Below are 26,043 nucleotides of genomic sequence, written 5' to 3'. Positions count from 1 at the left end.
ACTGAACTTCTCTGGTGCTCAAAATAAACATCCAATTATTGCTCTGAATGATAAAAAGTGAGTTTATGCATCTCATGACACCACAAATAAAATAAGGTACGTGAGCTGATATAATGATGTTTTAGTGACAGATGAGTCAGACTCACAAAACCTCTGTTTAAACAAACATAATTGTACTTTAAGAATAAAAACTTGTTGTTCCAGCATTTTGCATACATTGTTATTTCCTTTGGCCAGTGTGACCAACCTGGAAACTTTCTGCTCTTGTTCATGTTGGAATACTGATAATTTACCAACTGTGGGACTAATAATGGATAACCTTATCTTGTCTTATATTTAAATACATGTTATAGTTAATATAAAATTAAATATCATATATTTTTTTTGATAGCCCCACATTTTTTTGCAGAATATTTTAGTAGTTGAGTTTGCAATGGCAATGCAATGTGTCCTCATCATACCTGACTGAGGCCATACACTCAAGCCTCAGGTCACCAAGCCAGAGGTGAAAGTGTTTCTTTCTTCCATATCAGTAGAGGTGAACTAAGATTCACTTGAAACCACACAAATACATTAAATGACAAGTATAGTATTATTTTTAATAGATCAATAATTTATGTTGTTTATTCGTAAACACAAAAATAATATTTGTAGCTGTTCTGACCAAGATATGTTATGAGCGCAGTACATAACTGAAAAATTACCTTCTTCCAACGTGCACATACACTAATTTAAATTTAAATAAATCAGTATGAAAAGTCTGTTGTGATCAACAAACCATATTTATCATTCAGCCCTACACAACACAAAAAAAAAATCGGTGCAGTCTTTTCATTCAAAACGTGTTCAAAAAGTTTGTTAATGTGTGTTTGTGTGTGTGTGTGTGTGTGTGTGTGTGTGTGTGTGTGTGTGTGTGTGTGTGTCTGTGTCTGTGTGGTTTGGTGAGTTCAGTCGGAAGCAGACTCAGCGGACATTGGCAGCTGCTTCATCAGCTGTTCTTTCCGGGCTTTTTGGAAATCCATCATACAGTCCTTGAAAGTCTGGACCTGGCTCTGGCACACTCGCCAGTCCTGGTGCTCAGCCATGCACTCCTGCACAGCATAGTGCACCTCGGCACATCCTGTCCGGGATATCATCCGATCCACCGGGTCGTCTTCGTCATCATTCCGGCTGCGGTCATGGGGTGAAGGGGACGCCATTCTGCTTCAGTGTGTGGTTTCAGGCCACTGCTGACGACAACACACCAAGTTAAATATAAAGTAGTGATAGTTTGGTATTATCAACAACCACAAAACAACTACACAACCTTGTAGCTGATCCTTCACAAAGTCGTTGCTGTTGTCTTAGCATTGGAATTCATCTTTAAATCTTGTAAAACACTTTCTTCTTAGCTGCCTTTTTGAGATTATATTGAGGGATTAAGACACTTAATGAGACACTGCCATTTTCTATCAGGAAGTGCATGCTATAGCTCACGTTTAATCAGATTGTGAGAAATTTGTAATTTATGTGTGATCTAAAACATTCCTATCTATATGCTTCTTGATCTACTTTGAAATTTGTTCGACATCGTTATGCAACCGCAGTTTAGTGTGTAAGTAAAGTCTGAAGATATTTATGGTACATTTGTGTATTTCAATGTTAAGTAGCTTGATAATTTTATTCCACAACATCGTCTAAGTTAAGATGCAAATAAGTTGCAAATAAGTTTAAATAGAAAGAAAAATGTGATGATTTAAATAAAGAATTGAGGCTAAACAAATGTTTGTTTGTGTAGATGTATTTTTCTTATTTTTACTTTACTGAAAGAAAATAACACAAAGCTGGATGTAGCCCAACCATTTGTTCACTACTGTATTTCACCTTCACAGAGAGGGGCGTGTCCACGGTGGCCCTGAGGGTGAAAACAACATTTCACAAAGAACAATATTTTCAAACAGAATATGGATTTCTGACCTTCAGGGCCACTGTACTTTTACTGTCAGGTCACAACACTGATGCTATTCTGATGTTGATTTTGAAAACAGGACGTGTAACAATTAATGTGTGCAGTGCTGCTATCTTTGCTTCAAACTGTGTCCAACAGCGGCAGCAACTCTTTAAAATGCAAATAACCAACGCGAATGTTTACTTTTCTCACCACAGTCCTGAGCGGCTGATTCTGTGTCTGTGTCGACGGGTCCGTCCACAAACTCACTTCGACTCACAATAAACTGCACAACTCCACCGTGTAACAGGGGGACACGCTAGAGCGGCGGACAACAGTGCAACCGGAAAATACCTCCGACGGATACCCGAATAAGAGTTCCGCTGTGTGCAGAGAACTACGGCGGCCGAGAGAGATTAATAAAACACATTCACGGCGATCATGACATCATCTTTGCCAAGTGGATACAACCCGCGCTCAGCGATTGAGCCGATGCGGAAGTGCAACAAGCTGCAGTTCAACTCCCATTGACTCCCCTGTTAAACAACCAGACTTTAGGCAGAATTTAAATATGTTTACAGCCTGGTTCAGAAAACGGTTTTAGTCTTAACCACTAAGTTCTTCTTTCATGACAAATCTACGGGGGGCGATTTTATTTATAACTGACTGGTTTAAGTTTTACAGAGGTTTGAAATCGGTCTCTTGAGTGACAACCGTGGCAGCGTCCACGGACTGTGCCCAGGTGTCACTCAGGAGACCACGCCCCTAGCCGTTAGCATAGATAAACGATATGCTAGCCGCTAGCATAGCCTGCATGCTAGCAGGCTTATCGGAGTCGCTGCACTCGGCTTCTTCTTGGCTTCAGTTCGGTTAATTGCACTAACAGACGTCTAAGAATCTCCAGTTCTTCAGGTGAGTGAAAATATATTTTTATTTCATTCATATATTAGAACCGTAGCACTAATTAGTTGGTATGGTTGCTCGCTATGCCGAGCTTGTTAGCTTATGTCGAGCTAAAGCTAATTAGTTTGTGTTAGCCGTTGAGCAACACCTGCTGCTGAATAACGGGCAGTCTCCTAAAACCAGTTCTCATTCTAAACATAGACTTGTTTGAATAAAGAATTGTGGAGAATGAGTTACACAATGTGAACTTTAAAGTTATGGTCATATAAAGTTATCAATGTCATATGAAAGTGTGGCCACAGGAATACAAATTTAAGAGATAGTTATTGAGGCTAGCCCTATTTGTTAATGTTAATGCTTTTTATATCTGGCAAGGGTATATAGTAATAATAATAAAATGTATACTAATAATATATAATTATAATGTGTTTATATTTAATATGTATATCATATTTGTTTCACTTGATGTGTCGTTATGTGTGGTTTTAGTGAATACTAGGTTTGTCTGTTGCGTTCGTGGCATTCAGTCTTTATTTGTCCACTTTCACACTCACTTACACCTATTAAACCTGAATGTGGCATAAAATAGTAACTATTTGAATATGAAATAACTTCAATTATAAGTATATGAAATAGGGCCATACTAACCCCAAAAGAGGGAATGTAACAGATGGATTATCTGAACTGTGATATCTAAAAAGAGTGAAGTTAGTGACATTTTATTGTTTGCATACAAATAAGTCTATGAAGAAGGTTATCAAACAGATAGGGGAGAGCGGGGTAATGTGGGACATTTTTTACATTTGCTCCCCTCTAGGCGAGCTAAAATGATATATCAGTAAAATTTACACATTTGCCATTAATTCAGGATATTTTCTAGCAATGGAAATGATCAGAATGTCTTCAGGACAAAGGGCAGTGAAAATATGATTGTTCTAAAAAAAGTGGTCCTGTGTCCCACTTTACCCCGGCTACCGGGTAAAGTGGTCCACTTACTTTTTCCACTTTAAAACTACCATAACAACACATGTTGTAATAGTTAAAATCCTGACAACTAGATTGACAACCACTAATATCAGACTAGTAACAGAATCATGGGGATTGGTCAATTAAGCACATTTATGATTATTATGATTCATGTGATCTCTTGCACACCCTAGCTTACCTGCACAGGGACAGGGATATTGTTGTTCTCTGCGTATTCAAATGCCAGTTCACGGCACTTAACTGGAGCAAGGCCATGGAACTGGTCAGCTAGTTGTTTCAAGTGTTTGACAAGCTCGTCCTCCATCTCATCTGTGAATATTCTCTTTGCCTCAGCTACTGCACCCCAGGCTACTGATTTTACTTTCCATTTCTCTTTTTTCTTTATGAATCTTTTGAGGGTTGTCTTATCAATATTTCTATCCCTTCCAGCTTTTCTTAAAGACTTCTTTCCTTGCATGACCTCAGCGGCTGCACTCTCCATCTCTGCGAGGGGTGTTTGGCACCAGGTTGTTTTCCTGGTGTAGTTTCTTGGCATGATGGCTTTTCTACAATGTTTATGACATTAAAAATAAAACATATATAATGTAATATAACACTAAAATATGTTTAAGACTAAACTTAACTTGTGCTTCATGGTGGCATTTGTCCCACTTTACCCCGAAGCCACAATTTTAGAAAAACAACATCTTTTAGCAATTCAGGCTAATCTTCAGCTAGCATCAATCACATGGTTTTATATGTTGAAAGTTCACCAACATCTATGATATAAGTTTTTCTACCTGATAAGCTCAAAGCAAAAAAATTAACTTTTACATGCAAAAATGTGAAAAAAAAAACATACTTTCCACAACACCAGCACCAACTTCTCTTTCATGGCAAGGGGGGAATGGGAGGGGCTTGAAAACAAAATGGTCAAATGACCACAGATGTGTTCCGTTGCCTAGATACAGGGGGTGTTTCACATCACCCGATGTCCCACATTACCCTGCTCTCCCCTATATGATTTTATATGTTTGTTTTATGTGTGTAGATTTCTTCAAAGTGATCCTGAGAGGCTAGACATGTGGATGCTCAATATAAAGAGACAGAACTGGACTCCGCAGAATAATTCTCGTCTCCGCAGTGAACACTTTGAGAGACAACAATTGAGCATTTACACGACGGTATACAGAAATGTCTTCATAACTTATGGTTTAAATTGATTAGTCAATCAATCAATCAATCAATCAATCAATCGATCAAGTCATCAATCACATTCAATTTGTATAGATCTTATACACAAATCACAATTTGTCTCATAGGGCTTGACAGGATGTGAAATCTTCTGCTCTTAACCCGAGTAAGGAAAAAACTACCCCAAAAAAACTCCATGAACAGGGGAAAAATAATGTAGAAACCTCAAAGAGAGCCACATGTGAGGGATCCCTCTCCCAGGATAGACAGAAGTGTAATAGATGTCATGTTTAGACACAAGCCTTTTTTTTTATCAATTTACAGTTACTGTGCAATAACGTATTAATTTTATGTAACTTTTTTAGGGAAGGGCTCGCCTGAAGGACACCGCTGTGCCTACCATTTTCGCACACTCCAAGGAAAAAGAGGACAACCCAGCTGGAGAGGAACTCATATTGTTCGGTATGAGTAAGCAGGTAAGTGACATTGCTATATCTGTTGGAAATAGCACTAAGGAGGTTGCAGATGTTGACAATGGTAGTAGTAGCAAAAATCTTACTGCCAAAAGGGCAATGTTGCTATGATGGCAGATAAACCTGAACAGGCTTTTGTTACTCCAAATGAATTTATATAAATTTATATACTGTATGGATGAAAGGTGCAGTTATTGTGTTTAACTGAGGTACTTGCAGATATTTTTAAGCCTGTTTGCTGTAGTTTTTCCTCATCAGAAAATGTATTTTGTATATTAAGATTAGGTCGATCCAAAGGTTAACTTCACCACACCGAGGACACAGGCCTCCAGGCCTCAACTTAAACGTGTTGTTCTTTATGTTCGATAAAACTAGGGAAAAAAAGACGACTAGTCTGACATGTAGAGAAACTTACTAAAGTAGCCAGAGGAATTTTGCGTTTGTCTTCAGACTCTTAGAAAGTTTAGGTGTAACTTAAATTAAATGGCAGCCTCTCAAAAACAAAATCAGTTAGCATCCACATGTAAATCTGCATATTTTAATTGTTTTTATCACTAGTGGGTACAACTGAGACTAATTAGTCTGAAGTTTATACAGTAAAAGGTTTGTTTGTTAAAGACAAGGTCATTAACCAAAACTCTCCAGTGATATCAACACAAATTGAGCTCATTAGACGTCTTAAGTTTTGACTCACTATGTGACCAGTTTAATTCTAAATACATCCTCAGGGAACATTATGCAATAGAGTGACCAACTTTACCTTTGAACAGTTATATTTGCAACTTATGCTCCTCAGATTTCTGATGCAACAGAAGTAATAATAGTAAACTTTATTTGTATAGGCAGAGGGGGATATGGGATCAAACCGCCGACCGCTTTACCCCCTCAGCCACCGAGTATATGTTGTGCAATCAGAGTGTGAAGCACAAAATTATTCTTTTGATAAAATTATGTTTTATCAACAGTTATATCACATCTACACAGTAATACGTTGGATATGTGGGCGGGGAAAGACAGTTTAAATATTATTAAGCTTGATGTTACACAACAGTGGTAAAATTAAACAATTACACATTTATAAATTCATCAGTTAACTCAACACAGCAAATATAATATGTTTGCATTATTTCATGCTAAAGTTGTGTTTAATTATTATCATGATATGAGTTTTGTTGACCCTCCAAGATTAGTTTTTTTGTAGTGTGCTGATTTTATGTTTTCTGATCAGTGCCAGGGCTCTGACTTTTATCTCTTTAGTTTTCAATGAATATACAATAGGATTCACACAGGGGGGGATGCAGGAGGCCAGTGACAGACAGAGCACACGCTGGTCCGGCTCAATGACCCTCAGAAAAAAACCAATCAGGAAAATGACCAGCAGAGGAATGTAAAATATAGTAACAAGGATTAAATGTTCAACACACGTGGCCAAAGCTTTGAATCGACTTCCTAAAGATTTCATCCTGAACACTGTCCCCAGGATGCTGAGGTAAGACACACAAATAAAGATCAAGGGAAGTCCGAGGCTCATAAAAGTCATGCCAGATGCTGCAGACCAGTGCATGGTGTAGTCATTACAGGCCAGTCTGAACACAGGTGCATAGTCACAGAAGTAGCTGAACACACGGACAGATCTGCAGAAAGACAGTCGGGTCATTATAATGGTTACAAATGCTGTCGCGGCCAGACAAACACACCACTTCAAGCTGACAATACAAGTCATGGTTCGTAGTGTGTTGATCGAGTTCTGACGCAGAGGGAAACATATTGCTATCAACCGGTCATAAGCAAGTATAGCAAGAGCGTACGACTCCAATGAGCCACAGGTGTAATACACAAACATTTGTACAAAACATAGATTGAATGGAATGAAGTTATCCTTCATGAGAAATATCTTTATCATGCTGGGAATCGTGCACGTGTTCAGGACCAAATCGATCACTGCCAGGTTGACCACAGCCAGAAACTTTGGAGTGTGTAAGCAACGATTAGAGACAACTACATAGATCAACAAACTGTTGAAGAGAACCGTGACCGCGTAGACAAAAGCCAGAAAGATGAAGTAGACGCTGACGGAGGGAATCTTCAAAAATCCAATGATGTAGAAGCCTGGAGGATGAACGATGACAGAGTCGTTTAAAACAGTCCTGGGAAAAGACATAATTGAGCTCCAGAGGCTGAGTGCTGGAGGTCTGCCTCCGTGTGAAGGCTCTTCAGTCTAAAGAACAAGGACATTAACATCTTATTCTACATTAGACCTCATAACATTGAATATAATCAAAAAATACATGCAAAAGCAGAAAAATACAAATCTGACTACTCCATACCTGATGTTGTCAATTAAAGGATTGTTCAGCAGTAGCTCTGTCTGATGCTTCATCTACACGCGAATACTTCTGACCAGGGAACAGTGGAAGATATATCATGTCCTCTTTGATCTCCTGAGATGAAACTTTTATTACTGAGGTTACTTTGATCCATGGAGAGCAGGTTGTTGTTGGCTCCGACTGAACTTCTCTGGTGCTCAAAATAAACATCCAATTATTGCTCTGAATGATTAAAATTATGAGATGAGTCAGACTCCCAAAACCTCAGTTTAAACAAGCATCATAGTACTTTAAGAAAAAAAACTGGTTGTTCCAAGAGGTTCGAAAACAGTGTGTTTTCCTTTGGCCAGTGTGACCAACCTGGAAACTTTTGCTCTTGTTCATGTTGGAATACTGAGAATATACCAACTGTGGGACTAATAAGGGATTACCTTATCGCTGCTTCAGCTTGTGGTTTCAAGCCACTGCTGAGGAAAATACACCATGTTACATATAAAGTCGTGATAGATCGGGTTTATCAACAACCACAAAACAACTACACGACCTTGTAGCTGATCATACACAAAGTCTTTGCTGTTCTCTTAGCATTGGAATTCGTCTTTAAATCTTGTAAATATCTTTCTTCATAGCTGCTTTTTTGAGATTATATTGAGGGATTAATACCCTTAATGAGACATTGCAATTTTCTATCAGGAAGTTCATGCTATATCTCAGGTTTAATCAGATTGTCTTATCTTTTTGGAGGAATTTATGATTTATGTGTGATCTAAAACTCTTCTATCTATATCTTTCTTGAACTACTTGCTTTTGTGAATTTTTTTTTGTTTGTTTTATTGATAGTTGTATCACTCAAATTTTTACGACATCATTATGCCACATTAGTTGGCTGATTGGAGTCTCTGCACTCGACTTCTTCTTGGCTTCAGTTCAGTTAATTGCACCAGCAGGCCGTCTAAGAATCTCCAGTTTTTCCAGTGATTGAAAATATATATTTTGGTTGCTCACTGTGCCGAGCTTGTTAGCTTATGTCGAGCTAAAGCTAATTAGCTTTTGTTTGACGTTGAGCAACACCGGCAGTCTCATAAAACCGGTTCTCATTCTAAACATAGAAGTGTTTGAATGAAGAATTGTGGAGAATCAGTTGGACAATGTGAATGTTAAAGTTGTGGTCATATAAAATTGCTATTGTCATATGAATGCGTGGTCACAGGAATAACAATTTAAGAGTTTGTTATTGAAGCTAACCCTATATGTTAATGTTTTTGTGTCGTATTCAGTCTTTAATTGTCCAGTTGAGCTCAATTTGTGTTGATATCACTGGAGAGTTTGGTTAATGACCTTGTCTTTAACAAACAAACCTTTACTGTTAAAAAATCTGACTATTTTGTCTCACTTTTACCATCTAATGTTAAAAACAATAAAAATATACAGAGATACATCTGGGACCAGATTTGTTTTTGTTTTTGTGAGGCTGCCATTTAATTTACGTAACAGTCTCAAAGAGTCTGAAGACAAAGGCAAATTACTACTACTACTTTTTTTTTTTTCAACCGAATGAGAGGTTTAGGCTCAAGCCTTCAGCTTCTGCTTTGTTTTATAAATTATAGGCCTCTCAAGGGCCTTGAAACACCAACGTCCATTCAGATTTCAAACTTAATTATCCACTGGTTGCTATAGATTCATTATAAGGCAAGTGCCTGTCTTTACATATAGATGTTATTTTATTTTCAGTCTTTGTCAATTCATAAAAGCGGCACGTACAATAATGCATTTGAATTATTTCTAATTCTCCTGGAGAGCTGTATCAAACTGGACAAATAAAGTGTTCCTATCCAAACAGTTTATATTCATCAATCTCAATAAGTCAGCAATAGTGTGTTAAAAATAACTTGGAACATGTATTTTCTTGAATCTCATATTTGTCTGTTACACATGAGTTAGAGAAACAATCTAAAATCTAAAAAACAACCTCAGAAAAAGTCTCTCTCATCCTCAACACACACACACGAACACACACACACACACACACACACACACACACACACACACACACACACACACTCACATTCACACACACACCCACCCTCCACTCGTTGATTCAGGATGGAAAAAGTAGATGTCAAGGTTTTTTTTTTCACTCTCCACACCAGAGCCATACTTTTGGTTATGATCTCCTTTGTTTTCAATGAGTAGACAATGGGATTAATGCAGGGGGGGGGGGGACAAGAGGCTAGCGACAGGCTGAGCACTCGCGGGTCTGGATCAACAGATCCTAAAAAGAGCACTGATAACTGTCATAGACTTACTGTTGTAGTCTGATTTTTGAATTGAAAACCTTGTTTTGTAAATAACAGCACACGTCTAATGAGAGTCTATAATACGTTTTTAAAGCACTTTCTAAATATGATGGGAGCTCATATTTGTCTGACTGATTGTATGAACTAGCATCCATGTGCAGCAATACAGAAAATTGTGGATGTGATACATTGAGATGCATCGAGAGTTTTTTGGAGCTCAAGAGTCTTGACTGTCGGGATTTTGCTCAGATGGGTAGTTCAACGAAAACTTTAAATTGTATCATTCTATACTCACCACTATGTCGGTGGTGTGGTGGGTGAAGTGTTTGAATCCACAAAATACTTTGGTATTTTCGTGGGTAGTACATTTTATTATGTTTTATTTGTATCTATATTGTATGTGAAGCACTTTGAGCAGCATTTCTCGTAGGAAAGGTGCTATACAAATAAAGTTTGTTATTATTACTTCTGTTACATCAGAAATCTGAGCAGCATAAGTTGCAAACATAACTGTTCAAAGGTTAAGTTGATCACTCTATTGCATAATGTTCCCTGAGGAGGCATTTAGAATTAAACAGGTCACATAGTGAGTGAAAACTTAACACGTCTAATGAGCTCAATTTGTGTTGACATCACAGGAGAGTTTTGGTTAATGACCTTGTCTTTAACAAACAAACCTTTTACTGTATAAACTTCACACTAATTAGTCTCAGTTGTACCCATTAATGATAAAAGCAATTAAAATATGCAGAGATACATGTGGGTGCAGATTGTCTTTTGTTTTTTTTAGGCCGCCATTTAATTTAAGTTACACCTATACTTTCTAAGAGTCTGAAGGTACAGGCGAATTTCATCTGCTTGGTTTTTAAAAAAATTGTCTTCAAAAAAGCTCAAACCTGAAACTTCTGCTTTGTTTTATAAATTATAGGCCTCTCAAAGGCCTTAAAACACCAACGTCCATTCAGACTTTAAATTGAATTATCCACTGGTTTCTATGATTCATTTTTAGGCAAGTAACTGTCTCTAGATATAGATATTATTTTATTTTCAGTCTCTCGGTCATTTCATAAAAAGGGAACACACAATAATGCATTTGAATTATTCTCCTGGAGCGCTCTATCAAACTGGACAAACAAAGTGTTCCTATTCAAACAGTTTATATCCATCAGTCATTCCTGTGTTTATAGAAATGCACTTATAAATTTCTATACATGTACAGCTTAAATTTGAGTATGATAACAAAGGACAGTTTACTGTACGTTTCTGAGCCTAAATAGAGTTAATTTCTCTACGTATGTCGGACTCATAGTCTTTATTTTCCTAGTTTTAACGGACATAAAGAACAACACGTTTAAGTTAAGGCCTGGAGGCCTGTGTCCTCAGTGTGGTGATGTGAACCTTTGGAACGACCTTATGTTAATATACAAAATACATTTCTGAAGAGGAACAACTACATCACACAGGCTTAAAATCTCTGCAAGTACCTCAGTTAAACACAATAACTGCACCTTATGTTTCATCACATCATGTTTAATTTAGAAAGTGTGAGCTACAGTAAGAGAAAGTTTAGAAATGGTCAGAACAGTCAAATGTGCAAATATCATTACATTCAAATGCAACCATGTGTTTTCATGTCTAAATAAGTAAGTCAGCAATATAGTGTTAAAAATGGATATGGACATGTAATGTATTCAATCTCCTATTTGTCTGTTACACATGCTGATGAGTAAGAGAAACAATTGAAAATCAAAAAACCACACTCAGAAAAAGTCTCTCACACACACACACACACACACACACACACACACACACACACCCTCCACTCGTTGATTCAGGGTTGAAAAAGTAGCTGTCAAGGGTTTATTTTCACTCTCCACACCAGAGCCACAATTTTGGTTTTGATCTCTTTTGTTTTCAATGAGTAGACAATTGGATTAATGCAGGGGGGGAGACAAGTGGCGAGCGACAGGCTGAGCACTCGCTGGTCAGGATCAACAGATCCCAAAAAGAGCCCAATTAAGAAAATGCTGAATAGAGGAACATAAAAAATAAGCACAAGAATGAGGTGCTCAATGCAAGTGGTGAGAGCTTTCATCCTGCTGCTCACTGACTTCATCTTGAACACGGTCACAAGGATAGTGACGTAGGACAGAAATATAAAAGTTAAGGGGCCAAACAGATGTATCAAAGAAGCTGAAGCTGCGGCCCACTGCAGTGAGTAATCATTGCAGGCGAGTCTAAACACCGGTGCATAGTCACAGAAGTAGCTGAACACTCTGACAGATCCGCAGAAAGACAGTCGAGCCATGATAGACGTGCTGTACGAAAGCAATCCTGCGCTGTAAACCCAAGTCAGACTGACAATGTAAAACATGATTCGCCGTGTGTTTAAAATGTTTTGCTTCAGAGGGAAGCAAATTGCAATCAACCTATCGTAGGCGAGTATAGCGAGCGCCAAAGACTCCAGAGTCACACTGAAATAGTGAACAAACATTTGTACCAGACAGAGATTGAAGGGAACAAAGTTGTCCTTAAAGAGGAACGTCTTAATCATGCTGGGAATCGTGCTTGTGTTCAAGATCACATCAATTACTGCAAGGTTGACGACTGCTAAAAACTTAGGGGTGTGTAAGTTCTCGTCAAAAGCGATTATGCACATCAATAACACATTGAACACGACTGTGACCAAATAAACAAACGCTATAAAGATGATGTAGACACTGATGTAGGGAAACGTCTGGAATCCGATGACATAGAAGCCTGGAGGATGAATGATGGCAGAGTCATTTAAAAGAGACATAGTTGAGCTCCTCCTCTGGAACACAGTGTGAAATCTCTCAAGTCTGAAAGAGAGGAAAACATGACATCTTATCACCGACTGCATTAGTCTTACCAATCACATACTTCAAAACAAACCTATAAACATATGCATTAAGAAAACGTTTCTCATTTTGTTTTTCAGATTCTTTTGAACCCGAGACAATATACAAGTGTACTGTTGCCGCACCTGGTCTGTTGCAGATCACTGTGCACAGTGGGACTCCATATGATGCAGACACCATCAGTAGCAGCCACTGACTATCTGCACGTCTGACCTGTGCCCAATAGATAATATACCCTCCTCACTTCTCTCCCGAGGAAACATTCAACCTTCTAATTAAGAATTACAAGGACGAAATAGAAGATTCATCCAATGAGAGTCACTCAAACTAACTTTTAATGATGTTTTCCTGAAACCAAGCATCTCAACTTATTATGTCAACAGCAAACTATTCAAAGTGTAATAAAAAACATTCAAACCTACTCAGCGAGGTTTGAAACAGAAATCGTAAGGTCATATATCAGATATTAAACATCAATATAGCAGCCAACAGCTATTTTCTAATTGAATATAGTGGAGTTATGGTTTTCGCTCTGTGACTGTGTTGCCACCAGTCTATGGGCTACACATGGCATGGTGCTTACAATGCCATCCATGCTAACCAGCTCGTAGGGCTGCTCGATTATGGAAAAAATCATAATCACGATTATTTTGGACAATATCGAAATCACGATTATTCAAATGATTATTAATATGTGCCCTTATTCTGAAGTCTATGCTTTATTCTTTAAATGACTATAATCGGAAGAACCAGTCACTTGTGACTTGTGACAATGTGGCGCTGCTCCTCGTCGGAGTCTTCGAATCCGAAGTGTTCCAATACAAGAGAACTTTTTCTACCCTTTTTGTGGACCGAACGTGGGGCGCCCTCCCTCTACCATTTTCCACTTGCGCTGTTTTTTAAATACCGCCGGTCACCACACACACAACTCGCCTCCTTCACTTAACAGCTGCTTGAGAGTGAGTGCCAGTCAGCTGGGGTTGAATGCTTTGGGGGAAGGACTGAATTGCGCATGCGAAAAAAATGCCAAATAATCTGTTCAACTCGATTATTGTAGTTTGGAGATCATTTTACCCAATAATCAAAATCACGATTAACTTTCGATTAATCGAGCAGCCCTACTAGCACGTAGGTCCGCTGAGAGTCTCACTCGGAGGTTCAGACCCTGACAGGAACCTGCTGGATAGTCAGATCTAGTTGTCTGCATGGCAGCTATCTGGATTTAGCTTTTTTGATTTCCCGCACACAGTCATTTTATTTAGTTGTGCTTCTGGTTGATGCCACTTTTACTGGGTTCTGTAGGACTTTGTAGACTGTGTAGTTTTCGCGGCTTAGAACCGGAATTAAGGATGGAGGCTTGATCGATGCAGCATTTATTAATAATAATAATGGCTTGACTTTATAAAGTGCCTTTGAAGAATCCGAAAGTAGCTTTACATATGTCTATGGAGACAAAAGAGAGAAGAAAAGAAAGTCATCGCACAAAATAGGATAGAAATAAATAGCACTAATGGCAGGGTGGAGCATTAACTGAGGCCAAAAGTCTTAGTGAACAGGTGGTGTTTGAGTAGTTTTTTTTAAGCTGTCAAGAGATGTAGCTCCGCGGATATTGGCGGGAAGAGAGTACCAGAGGGTGGGGGCTGCGACACCGAAGTCTCTGTGTCAAAAAGCTCCCAGTTTGGTGTTGGGTATGGAGAGCAAACCTGAGTTCAAGTACCACAGCATTCTGAGTGGAGTGTAGGGTAGGAGGAGGTTTGTTCTGAGATGCTGGTGCTATTCTGACATCTTGACCCTGTTCCAATCACATATGGTCAGCTCTGCATACCACTGGGAATGTGAAAACAAAAACATCTACAACAGGACCCTCCAAACTTTGCATAAACTTCAGGTGTATGAAGTGACTTAACAACAAGTTATAATGACATTGGCAATGAACATTTTGCCCCGAGGGGACGTTCACCAACATAGGACATGGTGACCCTAGACAAAAAGATTCTCTGACTCCTGGGAACCTGCTAATGAGCCTTATTTGTTATGCCATTACCAAAGGATGCTGGTTAATGACCTTGCATATAACAAACACACTTTTAACTGTTTAGATTTAAGCCTAATTAATCTCATCTGTATCCATTAGGAGGTTCGCAATTGTAACAGGAGTCATATCTTCTCTGAAGGGCCGCCACACACCCCGGATACCCTTTCCGAAGTCACTTCTTTTTAATTGGTGTGTTAAGTGTGACAAACAATGAACTTTAGGTGCCATTAAACTTCAGATACTTTGCATAGTTCTTTGCTGCATAGACAAAGTTCTGCAGAAACAGAGGCTAAATTAATGTGTTTCACTGGAGACTGTGCTGACAGCTCATAAAATATGGAGAAGTTACTTTTGTGCAACATCAGATCATTTCTAAACACGTTTAAAAAATATCCTTGAATTATGTTCATAAAAATAAATATACCATCGAGTTTTGGGTTTTTTAAAGTGAGGTTTATTTGAGCTTTCAGAAATGTCAACAGTATCGGAGGTTGATCAGCTAGCTGATATATGAACCGCTCAATATGGATCAATATCTGAATTGATACTTGTCCAGAATATTGTATCTGTGCATTTCATACAAATAACATGGCTTCCTGTGTAATGTCTATTCACAAAATGTCTTCAGCTCTTTTTTGTCATCAATAACTCTTAAACACCAACCTCGTACATTCATACAATGAAGTACTATGAGGTTACATGAATATGAGCAAATAAAGTTTATTATTATTACTTCTGTTGCATCAGAAATCGGAGCTGCACATGTGGCAAACATAATTGTTCAAGGGTTAAGTTAATCACTCTGTTGCATAATGTTCCCTGAGGATGTATTTAGAATTAAACAGGTCACATAGTGAGTGAAAACTTAACACGTCTAATGAGCTAAATTTGTGTTGACATCACTGGAGAGTTTTGGTTAATGACTTTGTCTTTAACAAACAAACCTTTTACTGTATAAACTTCAGACTAATTAGTCTCAGTTGTACCCACTAATGATAAAAGCAATTAAAATATGCAGAGATACATGTGGGTGCAGACTGTCTTTTGTTTTTTTAAGGCCGCCATTTCATTTAAGTCACACCTATACTTTCTAAGAGTCTGAAGGTACAGGCGAATTTCATCTGCTTGATTTAAAAAAAAAATTGTCTTCAAAAAAGCTCAAACCTGAAACTTCTGCTTTGTTTTATAAATTATAGGCCTCTCAAAGGCCTTAAAACACCAACGTCCATTCAGACTTTAAATTGAATTATCCACTGGTTGCTATAGATTCATTTTAGGCAGGTTCATTTCTTTAGATATAGATGTTATTTTATTTTCACTGTCTCTGTCATTTCATAAAAAGGGAACACACAATAATGCATTTGAATTATTTCTAATTCTCCTGGAGCGCTGCATCAAACTGGACAAACAAAGTGTTCCTATTCAAACAGTTTATATCCATCAGTCATTCCTGTGTTTATAGAAATGCACTTATGAATTTCTATACATGTACAGCTTAAATTTGAGTATAATAAAAAAGGACAGTTTACTGTACGTTTCTGAGCCTAAATAGAGTTAATTTCTCTACGTATGTCGGACTCATAGTCTTTATTTTCCTAGTTTTAACGTACATAAAGAACAACACGTTTAAGTTAAGGCCTGGAGGCCTGTGTCCTCAGTGTGGTGATGTGAACCTTTGGATCGACCTCAGTTAAACACAATAACTGCGCCTTATGTTTCATCCCATCATGTTTGATTTAGAAAGTGTGAGCTACAGTAAGAGAAAGTTTAGAAGTGGTCAGAACAGACAAATGTGTAAATATCATCAAATTCAAATGCAACCACTTGTTTGTTACTTCATGTCTAAATAAGTAAGTTAACAATATAGTGTTAAAAATGACTTGTGACATGTATTTTATTCACTTGATAAAATTGACAACAGTTAATGTAATAACAGAATATTCAAAACAATATTCAGAAAAAAAAATCATCATAATCTCAAAACGTGTAGATATCTACACATGCTGATGAGTAAGAGATATAATAGAAAGCGCTCAAATAAAGTCTCTCTCCCTCAAACAGACACACACACAAACACACACACACACACACACACACACACACACACACACACACACACACACCCTACACTCGCTGATTCAGGATGGAAAAAGTAGCTGTCAAGGGTTTATTTTCACTCTCCACACCAAAGCCACAATTTTGGTTTTGATCTCCTTTGTTTTCAATGAGTAGACAATGGGATTAATGCAGGGGGGGAGACAAGTGGCGAGCGACAGGCTGAGCACTCGCTGGTCAGGATCGATAGATCGTACAAAGAGCCCAACTATGTAAATGGTGATTAGAGGAACATAATAAATGGCCACAAGAATGAGGTGCTCAATGCAAGTGGTGAGAGCTTTCATCCTGCTGCTCACTGACTTCATCTTGAACACGGTCACAAGGATAGTGACGTAGGACAGAAATATAAAAGTTAAGGGACCAAACAGATTCATCAAAGAAGCTGAAGCTGCGGCCCACTGCAGTGAGTAATCATTGCAGGCGAGTCTAAACACCGGCCCATAGTCACAGAAGTAGCTGAACACTCTGACAGATCCGCAGAAGGACAGTCGAGCCATGATAGACGTGCTGTACGAAAGCAATCCTGCGCTGTAAACCCAAGTCAGACTGACAATGCAAAGCATGATTGCCCTTGTGTTTAACATGTTTTGCTTCAGAGGGAAGCAAATTGCAATCAACCTGTCGTAGGCGAGAATAGCGAGCGCGTAAGACTCCTGAGACACACTGAAATAGTGAACAAACATTTGTACCAGACAGAGATTGAAGGGAACAAAGTTGTCCTTAAAGAGGAACGTCTTAATCATGCTGGGAATCGTGCTTGTGTTCAAGATCACATCAATTACTGCGAGGTTGACGACTGCTAAAAACTTAGGGGTGTGTAAGTTCTCGTCAAAAGCGATTATGCACATCAATAACACATTGAACACGACTGTGACCAAATAAACAAATGCCATAAAGATGATGTAGACACTGATGTAGGGAAACGTCTGGAATCCGATGACATAGAAGCCTGGAGGATGAATGATGGCAGAGTCATTTAAAAGAGACATAGTTGAGCTCCTCCTCTGGAACACAGTGTGAAATCTCTCAAGTCTGAATGAGAGGAAAACATGACATCTTATCACCGACTGCATTAGTCTTACCAATCACATACTTCAAAACAAACCTTTAAACATATGCATTTAGAAAACATTGTTTCCCATTTTGTTATTCTGATTCTTTTGAACACGGGACAAAATACAAGTGTACTGTTGCCGCACCTGGCCTGTTGCAGATCACTGTGCACAGTGGGACTCCATATGATGCAGACACCATCAGTAGCAGCCACTGACTATCTGCACGTCTGACCTGTGATCAGAAGAAAATATACCCTCCTCTCTTCTCTCCCGAGGAAACATTTAAACCTTCTAATTAAGAATTACAAGGACGAAATAAAAGATTCATCCAATGAGAGTCACCCAAACAAACTTCTAATGATGTTTTTCTGAAACTAAGTGTCTCAACTTAATATGTCAAAAGCAAACTATTCAAATTGTAGTAAACACCTTTCAGACATACTCAGCGAGGTTTGGAACAAATATATCTTAAGGTCATATATCAGTTTTTAAACATCAATATAGCAGCCAACAGCTATTTTGTATGTGCATATAGTGGAGTTATGGTTTCCAATCTGTGACTGTGTGTAAACTCACTTATAATAGTAACAATAATAATAACCCTATCTTTATAGCACTTATTTAATCAAGGTTACAAAGTGCTTCAAAAAAAATCAATGGCAAAAGGAAGAATATATTATAATAAAAGATATTCAATTCAGTTTAATGTCAAGGGTCAAATCTTAACGTAAAAGGTCAAGAACTTAAAAGGTATCGAGAAACCCAACAGCTCCCACAATGAGCAGCACCTTGGCGACTGTGGAGAGAAAACCTCTCTCAGTAACTGTATGAAACCTCTAGAACCCGAATCACTGGTGGTGGAAATCTGCCTTGACCGGTTGGGGTGAGCAGAGAAAAATGGAGAAGAGATAAGGAGAGAGGTTGGCTGTAAAGAAGGGAGAGAAGAGAGAGTTAGGGGGAGAGAGAGGCGAGAGAGACCATGGACATTTGAACACTGAAAGACTGGTAGTTGTAAAGAAAATATAAATGATAGTCTTTCATTGTCCTCTGCAGTCATCAGGTGTTTCAGCCTTTTAATCGCAATAATGTTAAAAGCCGAACGTGAAGGTACGCTGAGGCTAAAGTTAAATCTGATTGCCTACTGGCTTTATGACAGAGCTATCAGAGCCATGTGGCCGGATCAATAGATCAGACTACCTTACATCTATGCTTGTTTTTGATACTAAACTAAATACCTACTCTCATAGGAGTCAAAAGCTGTCATATTTAAGAAACTACATAAAATGTGGTTGCAATAAAATTAAGATAAAAGGAATGAAGGATTGTTAACACACTACAGTAGTACCAGAAATACATATTGCATGTTAAAAATGCTTTCCTATAAAAATGTGTTTGGAGCATTGATTTAAAGATGGCCAGTGAGTTGGCGAGCCGAATCTCATCAGGCAGTGAGTTCCAGAGCCTCAGGGACCTGACAGAGAAAGCCAGGTCACCTTGAGTAGCTAGGTACAGCTGACGAGGACAGGCTGGCTGATCTCAGGTTGCAACTAGGAATGTAGGGAGTCTGGGAAATGTCACCTGTCCACCAGTCAATGGGCTACAAGTGGCACAGTGCTAACAATGCCAGACATGCTAACTAGCACGTAGGCTCGCTGAGTCTATGTGCTAGAGTCTCACCTTTCTTACACATCCAGCAGGTTTCTGTCAGACCCTGACAGAAAACTGCTGGATGTGTAAGATCCAGTTTACCAGTGTGTGGCTTTCCTGCACTCAGTCATTTTTATTCAGTTGTGCTTCTTGTTGTGTTTTGATGCCACTTTTTAAGGCCATGAATAATCTCGCTCCCCCTCACCTTTCCAAACTCCTGCACATCTACACACAGTGGCATTTCTTCATGCTGTTGTGCAGAAAGCTCAATACCTCTGTACTTTGTGGAAAAATATATTTTATTTTATTTTATATGCAAAGTAGCATGAATGTGTGTGTGAATAAACTTGACTCACAAGCATTATAGTCTTGTTTTGGAGTCATTTGATTTGTGTGTGTTTCTGTCTGTGTGCTTGCTCTGTGAAACGCTTCTCTCTTGCCGTACGTCTCTGCTCTGGGGCAACGGCCAATGAGCGTGAACCACACAGGCCAAAGTTAACATTGGGAGATGGGCGGAGATGGGGCACATCTGAAAGTGCCCAACTCCGCCCACGAAATCTGCCTAGCAACTCGACTCGAATAATGCGAAACGCGACTCCAGCTCCGAGCCTGTTGCCTGCTCGGCTCCACATGAGCTAACAGGCTAACAGGCTAACAGGCTAATCCCCGTGAACACTCCCCGAGTCTGTGGAGATGTTTCACTCACATATCGGATGAATAATCAGTTTGATCTTCGGTTTGTTTTCCTGACAGAGAAGCTAGAGACGTCTGCGCTCCCGTTTCTGTGGTGAGTCAAGTTTAATGTTGTATTTATGTGTTAGTAGTGATGAGCAGGTACCTGTACATGGCTTGTCAATTTAGCTCTGCTAGCCTGCAGGCGATGCTAACGGGACTGTACGGAGTTATTGACCCGACATGAACCGACATGAACCGATATGATCTGGTCCACCCAGCGGGGAAAAGCGTTAGAGTTGATGGAGTTGAGGATGAGTGTGTTTGGAGAATAAGCTCCAGCACGTAAGATATCTAATGGTATGTAAAGTTGTTTCACTCGATGTCAACCCATTTGACTTGACTACATTACACAGATTATTACTCTGCAGAAACAGATTTACTGTGATCAACTGAAACGTGAGTATTTAAAGTCACATCTGCATTTTAAGAGCAGCTGTTTAAAGTAGCATTACGTTTCCCAAAGCTCTTTATTCAGAGTATTGATGTTGACATTGAGGTGAAGCTATGTGTCTGTCTAATCGTTTTACTTTGTTGCAATAATTTTACTTTAATGCTGTATTATAGGCAACATCTTTGTGTCGAACTGAGCGCTAAAGCATGTGAAATGTATATGAAATAGGATTTCTGCTCCCTGCTGGTACTCAAAATGCAGCCCATGGTATATCTTACTGGTCTATATAGGCCTACTGCTTATAATAATCAGCTACCTCTATTTTTGTGACGATGACCTGACGTCATACAAAATTGCCCCACCAGAAATTTCAGGCTAAAATCGCCAGTGTCCACACACACTCCCGCACTCTCAGGTCTTCTTCTTCGATCCACTTCACCGGACCACCTGCTCGCTTGACCACCATGGGTACTAGAGCCTTCAGTTGCTCTGCTCAACCACCTCTGGACGTCCCTCCCAACAGACATCCGTAACATTGACTCTTCATTTTCACATCCCGTCTCAAAACCCATCTTTTTAAATTGGCATATTGAGTTTTACTTGTAGACAGTGTAGTTGTACGGCTTGCACACCTTGATTAGAACAGTCCCTGAGGACGGAGGTTCGATCGATGCTGCATTGGTTTTGGTCGTAGATGCTCGTGCTATTCTCATATCTTGACCCTGTTCAGACCTGCTATCCAATCACAAAGGGCCAGAGTAAAGGTCAACGCATAAATAACGGAAAAACAAATAAATAAGACACTTCCAAACTTTGCATAGACTTCAAGTGTATGAAGTAGCTTAACAACAAGTTATAATGACATTGGCAATGAACATTTTGCCCCGAGGGGACGTTCACCAACATAGGACATGGTGACCCCAGACAAAAGGATTCTCTGACTCCTGGGAACCTGCTAATGAGCCTTATATGTGATGTCATTACCAAAGGATGTTGGTTAATGACCTTCGATGTAACAAACACACTTTTAACTGTTTAGATTTAAGCCAAATTAATCTCATCTGCATCCATTAGGAGGTTTGCAATTATAACCGGAGTCGTCTCTTCTCTGAAGGGCCGCCACACACCCCTGATACCCTTTCCGAAGTCACTTCTCTGTAATTGGTTGGTTAAGTGTGACAAACAATGAACTTTAGGTGGATTAAACTTCAGATTGTTTGCACAGTTCTTTGCTGCATAGACAAAGTTCTGCAGAAACAGAGGCTAAATTGATGTGTTTCACTGGAGACTGTGCTGACAGCTCATAAAACATGGAAAAGGTGCTTTTGTGCAACATCGGATCATTTCTAAACCCCTTTAAAAAATATCCTTGAAATGATGTTCGAAAAAATACATATACCATAGAGTTTTAGGTTTTTTAAAGTGAGGCTTATTTGAGCTTTCAGAAATGTGAACAGTATCGGAGGTTGATCAGCTAGCTGATATATGAACCGCTCAATATGGATCAATATCTGAATTGATACTTGTCCAGAATATTGTTTCTGTGCAATTCTACAAATAACTTGGCTTCCTGTGTAATGTTTATTCACAACATGTCTTCAGCTCTTTTTGGTCGTCAATAACTCTTAACCTTGTACATTCATACAATGAAGTACTACGAGGTGACATGAATATGAGCATATAATAAACGTTATATATATATATAGCAGTCTTGAGTGATTTCAGTCGTGTGATCATTTTCATTTGTATTTCAGGCGTCTATTGAAATTCTCCATTTTGACAGGCAGTTGTGATGAACTGGACGTGGGTATTAGAGGGCTAGGTAGGATTGGAAAATTCATGAGAACAGTGCGAACATGAATAATGTTTTGATATAAGGATATTTAGTTCATGATGAAATTAGTGTATCCTTATAAAGTGTAAACTGTTACATTTTTCATGAGAATGAGTACATTTTTTATTTAGCACCATTGACAAAACTTTAATACTTAATAAAATAATAGGTGCACATTTATGAACTACTGTAACATTAAGGCTTTAGGGAAATGCTGATTTGACTAGTTTTCAGAAAACGCCTCGTCTCTTTGTTACATTGACATTCCCACTGCGCCCCCCCCCCCCCCCCCCCCCCCACCACACATGACCAAGGGAAGAGATTAATTAGACAAAAGGTTCAACGGCAGAGGATTTGTTTGTTTATGGGCAAAGTCATTAAACACCGTTCCCCGATGATGCCGCGACAACTGGGACTCATTACAGAAACTCTTAGGAGCAGGGTCATCATGTCTTCATAGCGCCAGAATGCCTCCAGGACATTATTCAAAGTTTCGCACAAATGTTTAATGAACTTACTAGAGTTTGGTGGCTGAAAGTCAAAGGTCAAAGCCCTCATGACCTCAAAGACTCACATTTGGGGAACGAACAAGGGCACAGATGAAAACAAATTGAGGTAATTAAGACACAATTTAAACCCAACCTCTAATGATAAATTGAAGAGGTCATGATATTTTTTAATTCAAATTAAATAATAATCAGAATTAAACACTATTGTCTGACCTTTATTAAAACCCTTGACCCATATTCCCTGCGACATCACTGATTGGCAGAGACGTGTACGACCACAAGACACTAGTTCTAGTTTAATTATAAAATGTTTGTTGGGAGTAAATTCCAAAGAGTCGTTCATGAAGGTGTCTGACTACCAGATTAGACTAAATATATGTACATTAAAGAGAAGGCCATGAATAATCATAGCAGTAAGGTGCTCTGGGTTCCGTGCAATGCAATTCTATTGTATGTTCAAGCTGGTGTATTTTAACGGACTGACCTTGGCCAACTTATAATTAGGGGCAGGCTCAAACTTAGGAGGATATAGGCTGGACTCTGACTTATGTAGGTTGTTGGGTGACGATAGATGAGCGGCCAGGAGGCTCCTAGTGAAGCAAAACCTCTTCCAACTGACATGAGCGAGGAAGAAAATTGGTTTTGAAGTTTTGGGAGCATGGATAGAATCTTGGAGCATAGTTTTTTGTGAAGTCTTGTGAGTTTTTTCCGGCAACCTAATAACTGGAATAAGTGAATAGATTGTGCGGCAGTTGCTGCACGTAGAGAGATGGACAGGTGGACAGACAGAGAGAGAGAGATAGATAGACAGATAGATAGATAGATACTTTATTGTTCCCAAGGGAAATTAAGGATAAGGCTTCGCACACACAACACACCTGAACATGGAAAACCAGCTGACATGGTGCAGCTAGTTTGTTGCCAGAAAAGCCACAGGGAGGCAGTAGTTGACATATTTTAATGGTAGAAGCATTGAAGCCTGCAAAAAGGTTGTGCATGCATGTGCATACAGACTGAAAACATAATGTTGGAGCTGCGTCAGTTTACTATGATAACATGTGCAGGATCCAGAAGAAGTCAGTGTTCGGTCACGATTAACATTCTTGGGTATATGTGCACATGTGGATAAGGTAGAAGCAGTGAGCGTGTTGCGCAGTGACTGCGGTTGCATATTAAAACTGAGGTTGACTTCAGACTGCACCGAGCAGAAGAAGCCCAGACGTTGACGGACAGGTTGTCAGAGCAGATGCTGTTTACTCTGAGGTAACTGGGGTGGGGGGGTCAGGCGATCAGCAGCTCTTCCTCAGCAAAGGACAACATTAAATATTCAAACTGCTGACACTGCACTTTTGTTTTTCTCCACAGCCGTTTGAATGAGACGCTGCCCATCACAGACAAACACCGCTCACAGTCACTGGCGGGTAATTAGCAGAGCTACAGTAGATGGTGCTGTGATTAATGAGAGACAGATTTAATGAGCACCTAACACTTCAAAGTCATGCGGATGAATAATTGTCACAAGGAATCTGAATGGTTCAGTAATAAAAACGGAAAAACGGTGTGTTGGAATGTGTTTTTGTGTTAAACTGTAATTAAACTGAAGCCACTGTGGTGCACTTTTGTCAATTATACCAAAGAAATTAGTAAATGTTTTACAATCAAAGCAAGAGAAGTGCAGCTGTATAATTCTGTTGAAAAACAAGCGTATAAGATTAAATTATAATTTTCCCTAATCTGAACAAGAGAATCTTTTTATTACATTTTAATAAGTTTCCTGGGTTCATAAATTAATGATAATGCATTTATCATTCATAATGCTGTATATTTGATGTTTACTTGGGTTCAATTTAAAACACAGTGATGCCAAAAATAAGTGATTCTATCTATTTTATAAAGAAAAATCAATAAATTGCACAAACTCACCAGCCAACATCCAACGAGCCTGACGACCACCCAACTAACCATTCACCCAACAAACCAACCAACCAACCAACCAACCAACCATCTAACTAACCAGCAAACATAGAAGAAGAAGAAAAAGAAAAGGGTGAAGATATCACCTCCTTAGTGAAAGTTTTAATCATTTGCAAACCAAAATTCATTGTTTTAAGTGTTTCTATCATCTGCACTGATCTCAACATCATCATTCATATCATGCAGGTTTCAAACAGAGCCACAAAAAGTCTGAGTTTTTCTGTTACTAAAATGAATATGGCACAATGAAAGCACAGCTTATATTCATCTAATTATTCATTCAGTTATTGATGGAGTGATTTCCAGTCCTCCTTCCCTCTCGTCCTTGACAGGACGGTCCAGCCAGTAAAAGCTTAATTAAGAGCCTCTCAGCATCGGATGTCCAGTACCATGGGAAACAACCTGTAAAACTGCTAGGGACGAGGCTTTTATGAAAGGACATTACCAGCAAGGTCATCAGAAAATCTGTCTGTGATGCTCGGAGAAGCACAGTTATCCCGAATATTGATTTACAGTAGTGGTTCCAAATGTAGGGATCGCAGCACAGCCAAATATATCTCCATTTATTTTTACAGATTAAGTCATGACTAACAATCACATAAACAGTTGCAGCCGGTGACGACTGAAGGTGGATTTCCTTCGTTTTAGGGGTCGCTATCTGTAGGATATTTTCACGTCTGAGAGACACTCATAATTGTTATGGTGCCTGATCCTATGCATCTGGGCCAACTTTGCAATCACCCTGTTGTTTGTCCTCTGAGAGATTGAGGTCAGAA

At 39.0% G+C, this 26,043-nt stretch overlaps 4 protein-coding genes across 10 annotated transcripts; all 4 read right to left on the bottom strand.

The window, feature by feature from the left end:
• Positions 1 to 48: 48 nt before the first annotated feature.
• On the bottom strand, positions 49 to 2,303 carry LOC128457016 (cytochrome c oxidase assembly factor 4 homolog, mitochondrial). 7 transcript variants are annotated; one of them, XM_053441497.1, is made up of 3 exons: positions 2,141 to 2,303; positions 1,864 to 1,894; positions 49 to 1,229 (listed from the first exon to the last, which is right to left on the bottom strand). In XM_053441497.1, the coding sequence occupies exon 3, from the start codon at positions 1,197 to 1,199 to the stop codon at positions 948 to 950; it is 252 nt and encodes an 83-aa protein (XP_053297472.1). In that variant the 5' UTR covers positions 1,200 to 1,229; positions 1,864 to 1,894; positions 2,141 to 2,303; the 3' UTR covers positions 49 to 947. The 7 variants fall into 7 exon arrangements, with proteins under 7 accessions (XP_053297472.1, XP_053297471.1, XP_053297470.1 ...); XM_053441496.1 differs by having other exon boundaries at positions 49 to 1,226; positions 2,132 to 2,302; XM_053441495.1 differs by having other exon boundaries at positions 49 to 1,226; positions 2,141 to 2,301.
• A 3,884-nt stretch (positions 2,304 to 6,187) lies between these two features.
• On the bottom strand, positions 6,188 to 7,624 carry LOC128457373 (olfactory receptor 52B2-like). The gene is made up of 2 exons (XM_053442036.1): positions 6,707 to 7,624; positions 6,188 to 6,223 (listed from the first exon to the last, which is right to left on the bottom strand). The coding sequence occupies exons 1-2, from the start codon at positions 7,622 to 7,624 to the stop codon at positions 6,188 to 6,190; spliced, it is 954 nt and encodes a 317-aa protein (XP_053298011.1).
• A 4,315-nt stretch (positions 7,625 to 11,939) lies between these two features.
• Positions 11,940 to 12,890, bottom strand: LOC128457667 (olfactory receptor 24-like). The gene has a single exon (XM_053442463.1). The coding sequence runs from the start codon at positions 12,885 to 12,887 to the stop codon at positions 11,940 to 11,942; it is 948 nt and encodes a 315-aa protein (XP_053298438.1). The 5' UTR covers positions 12,888 to 12,890.
• A 4,273-nt stretch (positions 12,891 to 17,163) lies between these two features.
• Positions 17,164 to 18,114, bottom strand: LOC128457668 (olfactory receptor 24-like). Its single transcript, XM_053442464.1, has one exon. The coding sequence runs from the start codon at positions 18,109 to 18,111 to the stop codon at positions 17,164 to 17,166; it is 948 nt and encodes a 315-aa protein (XP_053298439.1). The 5' UTR covers positions 18,112 to 18,114.
• Positions 18,115 to 26,043: the final 7,929 nt, after the last annotated feature.

The sequence above is a fragment of the Pleuronectes platessa genome, chromosome 15 (genome assembly GCF_947347685.1).
Source record: "Pleuronectes platessa chromosome 15, fPlePla1.1, whole genome shotgun sequence".
NCBI lineage: Eukaryota > Metazoa > Chordata > Actinopteri > Pleuronectiformes > Pleuronectidae > Pleuronectes > Pleuronectes platessa.
This window is presented reverse-complemented; position numbering and strand designations above follow the sequence as displayed.

Excerpts from the sequence above, each read along its gene's own strand:
- LOC128457016 (XM_053441498.1), bottom strand. The coding sequence starts at position 1,199 with ATGGCGTCCCCTTCACCCCATGACCGCAGCCGGAATGATGACGAAGAC.
- LOC128457373 (XM_053442036.1), bottom strand. The coding sequence starts at position 7,624 with ATGTCTTTTCCCAGGACTGTTTTAAACGACTCTGTCATCGTTCATCCT. Across the intron at positions 6,224-6,706 it reads TGAAAACTAAAGAGATAAAA|GTAAAGTTGGTCACTCTATT; the intron begins GTCAGAGCCCTG and ends AACTGTTCAAAG.
- LOC128457667 (XM_053442463.1), bottom strand. The coding sequence starts at position 12,887 with ATGTCTCTTTTAAATGACTCTGCCATCATTCATCCTCCAGGCTTCTAT.
- LOC128457668 (XM_053442464.1), bottom strand. The coding sequence starts at position 18,111 with ATGTCTCTTTTAAATGACTCTGCCATCATTCATCCTCCAGGCTTCTAT.